Source organism: Microcaecilia unicolor, chromosome 8 (genome assembly GCF_901765095.1).
Source record: "Microcaecilia unicolor chromosome 8, aMicUni1.1, whole genome shotgun sequence".
NCBI classification, from domain to species: domain Eukaryota; kingdom Metazoa; phylum Chordata; class Amphibia; order Gymnophiona; family Siphonopidae; genus Microcaecilia; species Microcaecilia unicolor.
The window spans coordinates 7,682,463-7,698,486 of record NC_044038.1 but is presented as its reverse complement, the minus strand read 5'-3'; the positions used below and the strand labels follow the sequence as shown (position 1 = coordinate 7,698,486).

The following is a 16,024-nucleotide window of genomic DNA, read 5'->3' as shown; positions in this document are numbered from 1 at the left end:
AGGTATAACTGAAGACTACCTCTACTTCAGGAAGCAGGTGAAAGCCTGGCTCTTCTCCCAAGCCTTTAATACCTAGGATGACTGACTATAGACTCATTCTGAACCAGGACTAGCTTAGACCAATTCCTCATCTCTTGCTTAACTAAACAACGAACTTGCCTTGAGTTTAGCTAACCATCAAATTATCCCAACTGACTCTGTACTATGCATCTGTTCCCATTATATATCTGTACTTGGTCCCTCAGCTATATGATAAGCCTATCTATGTTAGCAGAATGTTCTACTGCTTATTAGGTGTATCATTAGTATTATGCTAACAGCGTATTATATCTCTGGTATTTGAATTCCAGTACTATTAAATGTGTATATTTTTGATACTGTTTCATGGTAGTTCTATTATTAGGTTTCAATTTATTGTTTCATTTATTGTATTTAGGTTTATTCTTGGTTATTTACTATTATTATGCTGTTAACAAAATTGTAAGTTTTATGTTAAACCGAACCTGGTGTACACATCCTTGGGTGAATCTCTTCATAAAGGCATTTATTAAATCCCAATAAATAAATAAAATAAATCTTAAATGTTACAGTTTAGGGGTCACAATGCATGTTAATCTGGCCCTGATTAACGTGACTGTTGACTAGCTGCTATCAAGTCAAGATTTCTCTGCTGGGAACCTAGTCTGATAGGAGGCTGACGAGACCTTACAGCTTCCACTAAGGAAAGTAATCAGTGTTTTCCTTGGCAGCGCCATCTTGGATACATCAAGGCAGACTGAAAGTCAGGGCAGTAAACAAGCTCAATATGTTTCACTGTATGTGTTGGAGTTCCCATGGAGAAGTCAAGCGCTGTCAACATAAGCTTGTCTTATGAATGGGGCAAAGAGGTGGAGACTGATTCAAGTTTGCACATGTTACAATTCAAGAGTGACACTAACATTATTGGCTTGAGGAACCCAGATCGCATCATCTCATACTGCTTTCTGGCTGAGATGACCTTAACCGCCTCTGTGCTGGAGGACCCTGCATCGTGACAGACCCTTGGACAAGTCAAGGTTCTTTAACTGCATTGCAGGACATCGTGGTACCTGTGTAATTTTGCTCCTTTGAAAGTCTGACAACAGACTGCAAACAGTATATGAACTTTGATTGTGAATTGAAAAATTCATACAGGTCAGACCAGCCTAGTAACTCACTCGCAGTGCTCAACACAGCCATGCAGAGAACCTGGATTCAGTTTCCAAGCCAACTCTTCCACTGAGCAAGCCAGAGCTGGGAGACAACGTTCATGGTTCCTGGGGTGCAGGAAGTCCCAGCAATCAGGCGACAGTAACACCTGGTGGTTGGACCTAGGGCATAGGGTTATAGAATTTTATAGGGAGCTCTGATTTGTGGCCCCTAGCCAAGGGCCTGTCACTGCAATGATTGTATACTTTGGACTTTGAAGGAAAGGAGAAACAGGGGTGACATGATACAGACGTTCAAATATTTGAAAGGCATTAATATGCAAACAAACCTTTTCTGGAGATGGGAAGGTGGTAGAACTAGAGGACATGAATTGAGGGTGAAGGGGGGGGGGGGCAGACTCAGGAGTAATGCCAGGAAGTATTTTTTCAAGGAGAGGGTGGTGGATATGTGGAATGCCCTCCCGCGGGAGGTGGTGGAGATGAAGATGGTAATGGAATTCAAACGTGTGGGATAAACACAAAGGAATTCTATTTAGAAGGATTGGATCCACGGAATCTTAGCGGAGATTGGGTGGCGACGCTGGTAATTGGGAAGCAAAACCAGCGCTGGGCAGACTTCTATGGTCTATGCCCTGAGCGTGACTGTATAGATAGAGATGGGCTGGAGTGAAAATTTAAGGGGCTTCGATGTTAGCTTCAGAACTTAGTACAAGAACAGTACTGGGCAGACTTCTACGGTCTGTGCCCTGAGAATGGCAAGGACAAATCAAACTCAGGTATACATATAAAGTATTACATACCATGTAAAATGAGTTTATCTTATTGGGCAGACTGGATGGACCGTTCAGGTCTTTATCTACCGTCATTTACTATGTTACTATGACTGCGCTAATGAGTTAGGAGAGGAAAATAGAGCAGGGGGACACAGTTCTAGGTGGCTGGGAATGAAGACTCGTGTTCCGAGGCCCAGGTTATTCACTGGTTCCGAATGAATTAGAAGCCCATAGGAGCAGAGGGAAGAATCTATAGAGGTCAAAGTTCCTTTGGGACCTTGGAAGGTTTGATAGCCTCTGGGACTGATCCAGAAGTTCTCTGACTCCCCATTGCAGCATGAGTGCAACTGTTTTCAGAAGCGATGAAATGTGGCAGTGTTGCATATGTGCATCCTGTGTACACCTTCACGCCTCAAGGTCACGACTTTAGAGTAATGACAAACTCAGCTCTCTTCTCTGGTACCACCCAGCCCTTGAATATAAAACATTTCTGCTACTTAAGAGCAGAATGAACCCATGCGCCTTAAACAGGTAGCTGATTGACTGAAGGAATGCAAAAAAACAATAAATTAGTTTTTTCTAGGGATAGAAGCAACAGGGCGTGGGTAGAGAGTGTAACCTGTTTTCTTTTCTTTAGAGCGACATGTCACCCTTTCTGAATACAGCAATGGGAGTGTTAATTGCTTTTCAGCCAAGCTTTGGACTTCTAGGCAAGTCCATTGTTACTGCTGGTGAGAAGAACCCCCAAAGTGGGGGGCTAGGCAGTGAACCTGGAAAAACATCGTTAAAAGGAAGCAGCAGGACAGGGCATTAGGAGTAGCCTAGTGGTTAATGCAGTGGACTTTGATCCTGGGGAACTGGGTTCAATTCCCACTGCATCTCCTGGTGACCCTGGGCAAGTTACTTAACCCTCCATTGCCCCTGGTACAAAATAAGTACCTGAATATATGTAAATCGCTTTGAATGTAGTTGCAGAAACCACAGAAATGCAGCATATCAAGTCCCATTAACAAGATTCCAGGCACAATCAGAGTAGCAACATTCCATGTAGAACCCCAAAGAATAGCAAGATTCCGGAATCTCAAGTGGAGATTTGAGAGTCTGGAATGTTGCTACTATTTAAGATGAGATTCTACATGGAATGTTGCTAGTGGAGGAGTAGCCTAGTGGTTAGTGCAGTGGACCTTGATCCTGGGGGAACTGGGATCAATTCCCACTGCAGCTCCTGGTGACCCTGGGCAAGTTACTTAACCCTCCATTGCCCCAGGTACAAGTAAGTACCTGTATATACTATGTAAACCACTTTGATTGTAACCACAGAAAGGCAGTATATCAAGTCCCAGCCCCTTTCCTTTCCTTTAACCTATGGGCCGATGACGGCTCGGGTGTTTGGCGCCTTTTAGCGCTGGCGCCCTGGACAAGAGCCTCACCTGGTCTGTAGGTTAAGCCAGCCCTGCTCCACCCTCTTTCTACATCCTCTGTGTTTATGTCACTCATTTTTGAATTCCATCACTTTTGTGTCCCCACCACACCCACCTACAGGCATCCAGTAGAACCACCTTCCCCCAATTCACGCCAGGAGGAGGAGCACACACAGCCTCCGGTAGAGAATGACCATAAACATTGCAGGCACATTACAAATAATTTAGGTGTGTGATTCACCCTAGGAGGAAAGGTGAGAGCAGCTAGGAATGGTTCCCTTTTGAAGACAAGGAAATGAGATGTTTGACTATGTTTACTGAAAGGACAAAACTAGTTAGATCATATGTTTGCGTTTGCTAATATAGAAAAACTCAAGCAAGCAGGTTTTAATTAAAAGTTACAGAAAGGGAAATTTAAATAGATTGTGGGAAGAGAGAGGTTTTTTTTTTCGGATGGTGGAGAAAGGCCTTAGCAAGTACATTTCTTCATCTATACATGTATATGATATAAATACTGCGTTACTTGTACAACAGAAAGGCGGTATATCAAATCCATGACCCTTCATTGGAACAGGGCAGGATTAAGACCTAGGCAAACCAGGTGTATGCCTAGGCTCCAAATATTTAGTGGGGCAAATGTGCTAATTCACTGGTTCCTTCAAGTAGATTTTTGCCCTTGCAAACCAGCTCCTGGCAGATTACAGTGGCAGGAAGTGAGAACCGTGGCTACCTACAAAACTCCGTCTGACTCTGTATTAGAGGTCAACCGAATTTTAATCTCCATTTCGGTTTTTTGCACAATCTCAAAGTGGTGCCACTGAAGGTATCAGCAGCCATTTTGACAGCAGAGACGGCAGGGGCTGGAGTGATTGGGGATTGCTCGTGCCCAGGTTAGGTAGGCCTGGGTGGGGGCTTATGGGTGGGATCCTGGAGGAGGGCCATCTCTGGTCATGGTGGGGAGGGGGCACGGGAAGAGGGAGTGGGTGCTGTTCAGGGGGCTGGGCTGGATTCAGTTACGGCTTCAGTTTCAACTGAAATTGAGCAGTGAATTTCAGCTGCAGCTTCTGTTTGGGCCTACTGCGTAAAAGACCTGCAGTCGGTGAGCAGCATTTCTTACCTGCTGCACATGAGATCACAGAATCTTAGGAAAACTACTGGCCCTACCTGCAGAGGAAAACCATAAAGTGAGAGCTGCTCACTGGCTCCACCTACAGGAGAAAGCCATAAGGGAGGAGCTGCTCACTGGCTCCACCTGCAGAGGAAAACCATAAAAGGGAGCTGCTCACTGGCTCCGCCTGCAGAGGAAAGCCATAAGGGAGGAGCTGCTCACTGGCTCCACCTGCAGAGGAAAATCATAAAGGGGGAGCTGCTCATTGTCTCCACCTACAGGAGAAAGCCATAAGGGAGGAACTGCTCACTGGCTCCACCTGCAGAGGAAAACCATAAAAGGGAGCTTTTCACTGGCTCCGCCTGCAGAGGAAAGCCATAAGGGAGGAGCTGCTCACTGGCTCCACCTGCAGGGGAAAATCATAAATGGGGAGCTGCTCATTGTCCCCTACCTGCTAGAGTGAGGGGAAGGGTGTGGGTGAGATGATGAAGATGATTATACTGCTTGTCGCTGGGATCAGTAGCATGAATCTTGCTACTATTTGGGATTTTGTCAGATACTTGTGACCTGAATTGGCCACTGTTGGAAGCAGGATACTGGGCTAGATGGACCATCGGTCTGACCCAATATGGCTGTTCATATGGGGTGTTACGATTATGTTAGGGGGTGCAATAGAGGCTAACCTACTGGTATCACATTCAAGGGTCCTTTTACCAAGCTGTGGGAAAAAGGGTCCTGCGCTAGTGACGGGGGTAATTTTTCCTAAGCGCCAGGGCCCTTTATAGCGCAGTGGGTAAAAAAAGCTCCCAGAAACACATGGCCATGCGGTAAGAGAAGGTGGAACATATAGACAGATAAGAGACAGTAAAAGGAGGTAGGTAGAGAATAAGAGGAATAACTTAACGAAAGTTGCATATGAAGTCAGAAAAGTGCATGAATAGAATCTCAACTAGGGGAGGAATGGAAAAGCAAGTTCTGTTCGAGTATTGTATTTGCAACCATGTTAGTTCTTATATGGGTGAGACTAACTTGTTTGTTGAGGAGTAGCCTAGTGATTAGTGCAGTGGACTTTGATCCTCGGGAACTGAGTTCAATTCCCACTGCAGCTCCTTGGGACTCTGGGCAAGTCATTTAACCCTCCATTGCCCCTGGTACAAAATAAGTACCTGAATATATGTAAACCGCTTTGAATGTAGTTGCAAAAACCTCAGAAAGGCGGTATATCAAGTCCCATTTCCCTTTCCCCCTTTCCCTTATGACATCACAATATCAGAAGTGAGCCAAGTATCGGGCAATCAAGCCATTGTGACATCACTGATGAGGTTGGCTCTTATTGGTGGAATGAGTGGAGGAGTAGCCTAGTGGTTAGTGCAGTGGACTTTGATCTTGGGGAACTGAGTTTGATTCCCACTGCAGCTCCTTGTGACTCTGGGCAAGTCACTTAACCCTCCATTGCCACAGATACAAATAAGTACCTGTATATACTATGTACTTTGTAGTTGCAAAAACCTCAGAAAGGCAGTATATCAAGTCCCATTTCCCTTTCTCCCTTATGACATCACAATATCAGAAGTGAGCCAAGCCATTGTGACATCACTGATGAGGTTGGCTCTTATTGGTGGAATGAGTGGAGGAGTAGCCTAGTGGTTAGTGCAGTGGACCTTGATCCTGGGGAACTGGGTTCGATTCCCACTGCAGCTCCTTGTGACTCTGGGCAAGACACTTAACCCTCCATTGCCCCTGGTACAAAATAAGTACCTGAATATATGTAAACCGCTTTGAATGTAGTTGCAAAAACCTCAGAAAGGCGGTATATCAAGTCCCATTTCCCTTTCCCCCTTTCCCTTATGACATCACAATATCAGAAGTGAGCCAAGTATCGGGCAATCAAGCCATTGTGACATCACTGATGAGGTTGGCTCTTATTGGTGGAATGAGTGGAGGAGTAGCCTAGTGGTTAGTGCAGTGGACTTTGATCTTGGGGAACTGAGTTTGATTCCCACTGCAGCTCCTTGTGACTCTGGGCAAGTCACTTAACCCTCCATTGCCACAGATACAAATAAGTACCTGTATATACTATGTACTTTGTAGTTGCAAAAACCTCAGAAAGGCAGTATATCAAGTCCCATTTCCCTTTCTCCCTTATGACATCACAATATCAGAAGTGAGCCAAGCCATTGTGACATCACTGATGAGGTTGGCTCTTATTGGTGGAATGAGTGGAGGAGTAGCCTAGTGGTTAGTGCAGTGGACCTTGATCCTGGGGAACTGGGTTCGATTCCCACTGCAGCTCCTTGTGACTCTGGGCAAGACACTTAACCCTCCATTGTCCCTGGTACAAAATAAGTACCTGAATATATGTAAACCGCTTTGAATGTAGTTGCAAAAACCTCAGAAAGGTGGTATATGAAGTCCCATTTCCCTTTCTCCCTTATGACATCACAATATCAGAAGTGAGCCAAGTATTGCCATTGTGACATCACTGATGAGGTTGGCTCTTATTGGTGGAATGAGTGGAGGAGTAGCCTAATGGTTAGTGCAGTAGACTTTGATCCTGGGGAACTGAGTTGGATTCCCACTGCAGCTCCTTGTGACTCTGGGCAAGTCACTTAACCCTCCATTGCCACAGATACAAATAAGTACCTGTATATACTATGTACTTTGTAGTTGCAAAAACCTCAGAAAGGCAGTATATCAAGTCCCATTTCCCTTTCTCCCTTATGACATCACAATATCAGAAGTGAGCCAAGCCATTGTGACATCACTGATGAGGTTGGCTGTTATTGGTGGAATGAGTGGAGGAGTAGCCTAGTGGTTAGTGCAGTGGACCTTGATCCTGGGGAACTGGGTTCGATTCCCACTGCAGCTCCTTGTGACTCTGGGCAAGACACTTAACCCTCCATTGTCCCTGGTACAAAATAAGTACCTGAATATATGTAAACCGCTTTGAATGTAGTTGCAAAAACCTCAGAAAGGTGGTATATGAAGTCCCATTTCCCTTTCTCCCTTATGACATCACAATATCAGAAGTGAGCCAAGTATTGCCATTGTGACATCACTGATGAGGTTGGCTCTTATTGGTGGAATGAGTGGAGGAGTAGCCTAATGGTTAGTGCAGTAGACTTTGATCCTGGGGAACTGGGTTCTATTCCCACTGCAGCTCCTTGTGACTCTGGGCAAGTCACTTAACCCTCCATTGCCCCTGGTACAAAATAAGTACCTGAATATATGTAAACCGCTTGGAATGTAGTTGCAAAAACCTCAGAAAGGCGGTATATCAGGTCCCATTTCCCTTTCTATTAAAGGTTTGGCTATATTTGGTCATTTTTTTTTTATTGTTATGCTGTTAACAAAATTGTAAATTTTATGTCAAGTTGTACCTACTCTACACCATTTTGGGTGAATCCCAATAAATAAATGAATGAATAAATAAAATATTAGCCTTGCACCAACCGTCCTCTCAACCCTTCCTTACAAACCTCTTGTCCTCTCTCCAGCTGTCAAAATCTTCATACCACATCATCTCTCTCTTACGCTATCTGGCTTCCTTCTGCTGTCGGAACCATGGTTCTGATAGGTCCAATGACCCTGCAGGTCTTCATGTGTTCAGACCTCAGATTGAAACCAATTGGTAGAGGAAGCAGAAGTGATGGGAAGCACCCTGTCCCCCCGCTAGCCACAGGAAGAGAAAGATAAGCAAAAGCTATGGAGGGGGAGCACTAGGGCGGCACAGGTTCAAAACTTGGTGGTGATAGTGGTGGGGAAGCAGCGAAACCAGGCCTGAGGTGGACAGAGGTCTCTTAAAATAATTAAAAACTAAATAATCATAGATCTGTTTAATTATTGCAAACTGGTTTTACATTATGTTGGAACATCTGTGTGAGAAAGGTGATATCGAAGTAACATAACACAACATAAATACACATATCAACAAAATATTATCGTAAATGGAGTTACTTCCCAAGGATCCACATGCTGGCTGTAGAATAAGGCTGTACAGGAAGGAGAAACTACAATTATCGTACAGAATATGTGGATATTGACAAATGTCTTTTTTCATTTTGTGCACCGCCGCTCTGTGTAGATCACTAATCTCACGTGGTGGACCATTACTCAAGAGAGGACACCTCCTGAAATTTCACTTCCAAAGATTTCCACTAGGAGCAGTTCATCTCGCAGAGTGACTGACGGTACATGGTCCTCCCTTTTTTTTATTTTTAACTGTTTCTATGAATACTTCTTTCACATTAGGCCATGGCGTCAATCTCAGTTGATGGTGTCTGTCTGTTTCAATTTGGTGGCGTCTTTCAGTGACAAAACCCTCTAGATAAGGAACTTTTGTTCTCAGATTAGGACCATAAGCGTCAGTAGAAGAATTCCAAACCTTTATTGAGGTGTACCTTCTTGGCTATGGTACTTCTTTATCATGCGTCATCCCTTATTGGAGGCGATTTTTCTCCTGAAACCAAATCTGTGGCTGAAATTTGCTGCTCGGTTTTGGCTGAAACCAAAGGCAAAACTAGCCCAGTCCCATGAACAGCACCCACTCCATCCCCCCATGACCAGACAGAGCCCTCTTTCCAGTCCCTTCTCACCCCCCCCCCCGGTTACCAGACAGAGCCCCGCCTCCTGAACCCACCTGTGAACCTCTCCCCCAGACCAACTTAAAATCCTGTTGTTCTAGAGGCCTAACCGAGGCAGGAGTGATCCCTAGTCACTCCTGCTGTCTCCACCATCAAAATGGCTTTGAGACCTTCAGTGGCAGTCTCACGAGACTGCCGTTGAAGGTCTTGGCAGCCATTTTTACGGTGAAGATGGCAGGAGCAGATGCAGCTGGGGAATCGCTCCTTCCTTGACCAGGCACTAGACTTCCAGGGCTTTTAAGGTAAGCTCAAGGAAGGCCTACAGGTGATGGGAAGGTGTTGTTTTTGGTTGGGGGTGCAGAGAACGGTTGCCGCTTTTGGTCGGGGAGTGAGATGGGGGGGGGGGGAGTCGTTTCAGCCAAAAATACACCAGCATTTTCAGCTGGAACTGAAACATGGCTGAATCCTAATTTTGGTCTGGTTTTGACACTGAAGCAGAACCCAAAATTTGGTCAGCCTGTATCCCAGAGTACAAAACGTATGTTTACAAGCGACCAATTCACGAGGAGACACTAAACTTTCTACAGATATGACTGTCCCACACACATTTTAGAAAAGGGAGTTAAACCCTTACCCCCCTACAAAACCTCCACCTGCCAGTAAAGAAATATTGAGGAATTAGAAGTGGACAAAAGGGGTCTGAGAATGTCATATCCTCAAATCTCTCTCTCTTTGTTTCATGGACAGATTCCGACAAGCAAGTTCCACGGAATCGCTCTTGGACAAGCCAGTTCTGCAGTACACAGGGGCCAGACGGGGAAAACCCCAAGCAATTAACTGCTAGGGACACCTTGGAAAATCCCTTCTGGGCTCGCGTGTGCTGCGTTAATGCCGTCATTCTTGTTTGTGTCAATATCTTCTTTTATGCTTATTTTGCTTGATATAACTCCCTGACTGGGAGCTTGATGTGGGCCTGCAGTATAGTCATGTTCCATGGTGTATGTTACCCCCTCGTTGGACGTTATTTCCTTCATCTGTACCTGAGGCACCCAAATATATTACCAGTCCATCCACGTAAAGAGAGATCCCTTGTGGGTCTTAAGAGTTGAGGGAAGTAGAAAGTGTTGAACATTCAGGAGACATTTGTGTGCAGTCCTACGCGGATGGAAGTAAACAGAATTTGGGGTCATTGGCCATTACACTTCTTCAGTAGTTATTAAGGAGTGACTAACCTGTGGTAGCCCAGTACCGCACATTAATCAATCTCGTGGCACAAGCGTAACGCTGTTTGCAATCAGCCTTGCAAACACTCTTGTTTTACCGTCCCAGCAGCATCGGGTCACAACTGAAAGGGGACCAGAGCTCGCAATCCTCCCCCCCAATTGACAACCTCTTCATCCTGACCTCCCCAAATAATAACCCCTTCAATCCGATCTCCCCAAATGACAACCCCCTGCCCCAAAGAGCCCTTCACTGAGACTATCATAAGGGGTCACCGGCACCATTTTGAGCCTGGCACCGGCAAGGGACAGGAGAGATTGGAGATTGTTGATGCCCCTGAACCACTAGACCTCCAGGGAGTTGACAGGTAGGCTTGGTGGGGGGGGGGGGGGGGTTCTATAGGAGGGTTGAGGTTGCTTTAAGAAGGGGTTTCAGTGCAGGGGGGCACTTTCAATGGAGGGCTGTTTGGAGCAAGGGGTTGTTATTATGGGGGTTACTAATTGAGGGGGGGGGGGAGGGAGCAGTTCCTGACTGCAAGTGCCGGCCCATCAGACGTGGCCTAGGAGCTTTCAGCCTCAGCTTTGTGTCCTAATGCTCTCAGGATGGAAAAATACCGCCCAGCTTTTTCCTGGCAGTATTTTTCCAGGAAGAATGCAGCTTGCAAATGTTTACCAAAGCTGCACTATTCAATTAACATAGTAATGAACTGTTTTGCATGTATTTACATGCTTTGCATCTCATTACAGTGTCCTGATATTAACATGTATTATCGTAATATAACGTACATTAGTGCCTTTTAAAATGCATTAAGAGGCAAATAACGTGTGTCAGGGCTGCAAATCACCTTAATTACTGCCCACGTTAATGCTGACGACAAGATTTGCAAGATGTCTACCTTGTAAAAAGGAAATTCATTTTCACTTCACGGCAGTACTTTTGGCTAAAATTTCAAATAAAGAGAAAATGGCAAAATGTGGTGAGAACGTGAAGTGCTGTGAGATTTTGTGTGCATTAAAAACAATCAGATCACATGAAATGAGTCTGACTGAAATCCTACACATCCTCTTAATAAAAATATGAAAAAGCGGTTTCCTCTGTAAATGACCCGGACGTTGACCTGGAACTGGATGTGGTGAAAACAGGAAGGCAGCATATCCTGCCCGAAGAGAAACAGCCTTTACCTGTGACACTGATGAATACGTACATGAGGCATTGGAAGAGCTTTTTGTCATAGGGCCTGGAAAATCTGTCCTGTTCTGTGCATTTTGGAAGCCTGGACCCTCGGGGTGCTAGAGTTGACCCCTCAGCCTCAATTCCAGCAGCCATGAAAATATTGTCCCCTGACCTAGATGAAGTTTTCCATGGGTTGGGAATTTCATTCTTTTGGGACACTTTCTGCCAGATTCTATATAGCGTGCCTAAAGATCCAATCCGAAATCCAGGCGTATTCCTTCCATAAAAAGGCGAGTAACTTAAGTACATAAGTATTGCCTTACTGGGACAGACCAAAGGTCCATCAAGCCCAGCATCCTGTTTCCAGCAGTGGCCAATCCAGGTCACAAATATCTGGTGAGATCCCGAAAAAGTACAAAACATTTTATACTGCTTATCCCAGAAATAGTGGATTTTCCCCAATTTAATAACGGTCTATGGACTTTTCCTTTAGGAAGCCGCCCAAACCTTTTTAAAACTCTGCTAAGCTAATCACCTTTACCACATTCTTTGGCAATGAATTCCAGAGTTGAATTACACGTCGAGTGAAGAAAAATTTTCTCCGATTCGTTTTAAATTTACTACTTTGTAGCTTCATCGCATGCCCCCTAGTCCTAGTATTTTTGGAAAGCGTAAACAGATGCCTCACGTCTACCTGTTCCACTTAATTGGCTTAACAAGCTAATCAGCATTGATAACAGCACTTAACCAGCAATAATGAGCGCTAATTGGCAATAATTAGAATTTACACACACAACTCACTAAGCGCATTCCTAAATTCCAATGCACACAGTTCAAAAGGGGCGTGGCTATGGACGGGGAAATGGGCATGCCATGGGCGTTCCCAAATTTACATGTGCAATTCTAGAATATGGCCCACTGCACATAAATGTACCCACAGGGATTTACGCCACATTTTCATTGGTGAAAATGGAGGCGCGTAGTTTTAGGCTCTGGGATATCGACTAAGCGTATTCTATATACTGCGCCTAAATCTTGGTGCTGCGTATAGGCTATGCTTAGTCGGAAATGTTTACTGCACGGCTCTTTTAGGTGCCTCATATAGAATCTGGCGATTTATGCTTCATGGTGGTTTTCCTATTTTTGTGGGATACAATAATGGGGGCACTTTTTAAAAATATTTCTCCAAGTAAAATGATCTGACTGAAGTGAATGGCCATTTAACTGCACCGAAGAGATGCTTCCCAGGTTAGGAGAGGAAAACAGTGCATTCTGTTTGAAACTGTACACATGCTATTCCCCTCAAACCCTACCTCTCCCTGAACAGCTAGCACGTGTCCTTATTAACACTTGTATTTTGCAATTGCTCATTTTCAAAGAAAAGCAACATAGTTATCTTGTCTTTGTAAATTGGCCTGACACGTGAGTGTTAAAAGCATCTCGTTTGTAATTCATGCAAGCACAGGCTGGTTTCTTTAGTTGTGCAACTGCTGACATTTTCAATGACTTTTCAAATTGTTAAGACATTTTCAGGTCATCTGATGGTGTTGGCTCTGACCAGTTTCTTGGAGTTTGATTATTTTCTGCAAACAACTTCAAAATTACTTGTTGTGACACCGCTGGGGAAGCATTGGCAGTCTCTGTACGTTTGAAATTTTGCTGCTGGGTTTTGCTGTTGCTTTGTTTCTGTTATCTGTGGCTGGCATTACGGGGGGCAATTTAGAGGCCCTTTTACAAAAGTTCGTAAGGGCCTATGCGTATCCAGCGCACGCCAAATTGGCATTACCTCCTGGCTACCGTGTGCCCTGGGTGGTGATTCCAAATTTGACGCGCACTGAAAACACACGGTAGAAAATATGTTCTATTTTCTACCACAGGGTGCCTACCCGGTGGTAAATTGCAGCTGGCGTGTGTTGCACGCCTACTGCCCGGGTAGTGCGTGAGACCATACTACTAGGTCAATGGGTGGCGGTAAGGTCTCGGGACAAAAATGGACGTGCGCTGGTTTTTATTTTGCGTTACGTCCATTTTCCAGCCCATTAAAAAAATCCCCTTTTCCCAGACTCTGTACAATTAGGGTCTGGTACGCACCAAAAACATGCGCCCACATTGCCGTCGGCCAGTTTTTGGTGCGCCTTTGTAAAAGGGCTCCTTATTAAAGTGCGTAAAGGTAGGAGTGACAAAGAATTTTTCCTTATGAAGAAATTGTGGAAGATCAGAAACATGTTGACACATCAGCAGGCTTATTTTCGAAAGAGAAGGGCGCCCATCTTTTGACACAAATCGGGAGATGGGCGTCCTTCTCCCAGGGTCACCCAAATCGGCATAATCGAAAGCCGATTTTGGACGCCCTCAACTGCTTTCCATCGTGGGGACGACCAAAGTTCCCAGGGGCGTGTCGGAAGCATAGCGAAGGCGGGACTGGGGCGTGCTTAACACATGGGTGTCCTCAGCCGATAATGGAAAAAAGAAGGGCGTCCCTGACAAGCACTTGGCCGACTTTACTTGGTCCATTTTTTCTTGCAACCAAGCCTCAAAAAGGTGCCCGAACTGACCAGATGACCACCGGAGGGAATTGGGGATGACCTCCCCTTACTCCCCTAGTGGTCACTAACCCCCTCCCACCCTAAAATAAACTTTAAAAATATTTTTTGCCAGCCTCTATGCCAGCCTCAAATGCCATACCCAGCTCCCTGACAGCAGTATGCAGGTCCCTGGAGCAGTTTTAGTGGGTACTGCAGTGCACTTCAGGCAGGCGGACCCAGGCCCATCCCCCCCCCACCTGTTACATATGTGGTGGTAAATGTGAGCCCTTCAAAACCCACCACAAACCCATTGTACCCACATGTAGGTGCCCCCCTTCACCCCTTAGGGCTATGATAGTGTTGTACAGTTGTGGGGAGTGGGTTTTGGGTTTTTTTTTTGGGGGGGGGCTGAGCACCCAAGGTAATGGAGCTGTGTACCTGGGAGCAATTTCTGAAGTCCACTGCAGTGCCCCCTAGGGTGCCCGGTTGGTGTCCTGGCATGTGAGGGGGACCAGTGCACTATGAATGCTGGCTCCTCCCATGAACAAAGGGCTTGCATTTGGTCATTTCTGAGATGGGCGTTCTCGGTTTCCATTATCGCTGAAAACCGGGGACGACCATCTCTAAGGTCGACCTAAATGTTGAGATTTGGGCATCCCCGACCGTATTATCGAAACGAAATGTGGACGCCCATCTTGTTTCGATAATACGGGTTTCCCCGCCCCTTCACCGGGACGTCCTGCGAGGATGCCCTCAGGAAAACTTGGGTGCCCCGTTCGATTATGCCCCTCTAGGCTTTTTAGACTGGTGGTCCAAAGCCTAATTTTAGGGCAACTTGGTTTAAATAATGTATGTGGGTTGCCCTAAATTTCTTCTTAAAAGATTGCAGATGATACAAAATGTTGCTGCCAGACGAATATTTTCAGCACTGATTAGTGAACGGGTCTCTCCTTTATTAATAAACTTACACTGGCTACCAATGGAGGCCCATCTTGAGTTTAAACTCCGTGTGATGATCTGTAATATTTTATATAGTAATGCTCCACTTTATATGTTGGAATTAATAGGTTTTCCAACAACCGGTAGATCTAGGGTATCCAGAAATCCTTTACCCCCAGACTCTACACAGTGCGACTTGAATTGCACGTGCAAATCAGGTTGTATTCTGATTGGCGAGCGCAAATTAATGATCTTAACAAGCCAATCAGTACTGATAATTGCCACTTAACAAGCAATTATGGATACAAATTCTGTAAATTTTTATTTATTTTTGTTACATTTGTACCCCGCACTTTCCCACTCATGGCAGGCTCAATGCGGCGGGCAATGGAGGATTAAATGACTTGCCCAGAGTCACAAGGAGCTGCCTGTGCTGGGAATCGAACTCAGTTCCTCAGTTCCCCAGGACCAAAGTCCACCACCCTAACCACTAGGCCATTACTTGGGTCGCAAAAATCCTAGGGAATGGTACAGTATAGGGAGTGTAGTGCTTCTGTGTGCGAAGGAAGAGCGGGACTTGGGGGTGATTGTGTCTGATGACCTTAAAGCTTTCAAACAGGTAGAAAAAGCGACTGTCAAAGCCAGAAGGATGCTTGGGTGCATAAAGAGAGGCATGACCAGCAGGAAAAAGGAGGTGACAGTGCCGTTGTATAAGTCTCTGGTGAGGCCCCATTTGGAGTACTGCGTGCAGTTCTGGAGACCGCACCTAAGGAAAGATATAAACAGGATGGAGTCGGTCCAGAGGGCGGCTATGAAATTAGTAAGCGGTCTTGAATGCAAAAATTATAGGGACAGGCTTATGAACCTCAACATGTATACGCTGGGAGAGAGAAGACATGATAGAAACGTTTAAATATCTCAAGGGCATTTATGTACAGGAAGAGAGCCTTTTCCAAATGAAGGAGAGCTCTGGAATGAGGGGGCATTTGTCAAAGAGGGAATAGATTTAGGAGTAAGCTAAGGAAGTATTATTTCACAGAAAGGGTGGTGGAGGTGGTGGAGTCGAGGACTGTTCCAGAATTTTAAAAGGCATG

General features: G+C 45.3%; 1 protein-coding gene across 1 annotated transcript in view; it reads left to right on the top strand.

Annotated features, from left to right (window-relative positions):
- Nucleotides 1–11,314, top strand: part of SLC5A10 (solute carrier family 5 member 10) — a 170,706-nt gene extending 159,392 nt beyond the window's left edge. Inside the window, exons 14-15 of the mRNA XM_030213115.1 lie at nt 8,574–8,679; nt 9,820–11,314. Of these exons, the coding sequence (XP_030068975.1) occupies nt 8,574–8,679; nt 9,820–10,013 (300 nt within the window). The 3' untranslated portion in view covers nt 10,014–11,314. The remainder of the gene's footprint in view (nt 1–8,573; nt 8,680–9,819) is intronic.
- The last annotated feature ends 4,710 nt before the right edge of the window (nt 11,315–16,024 follow it).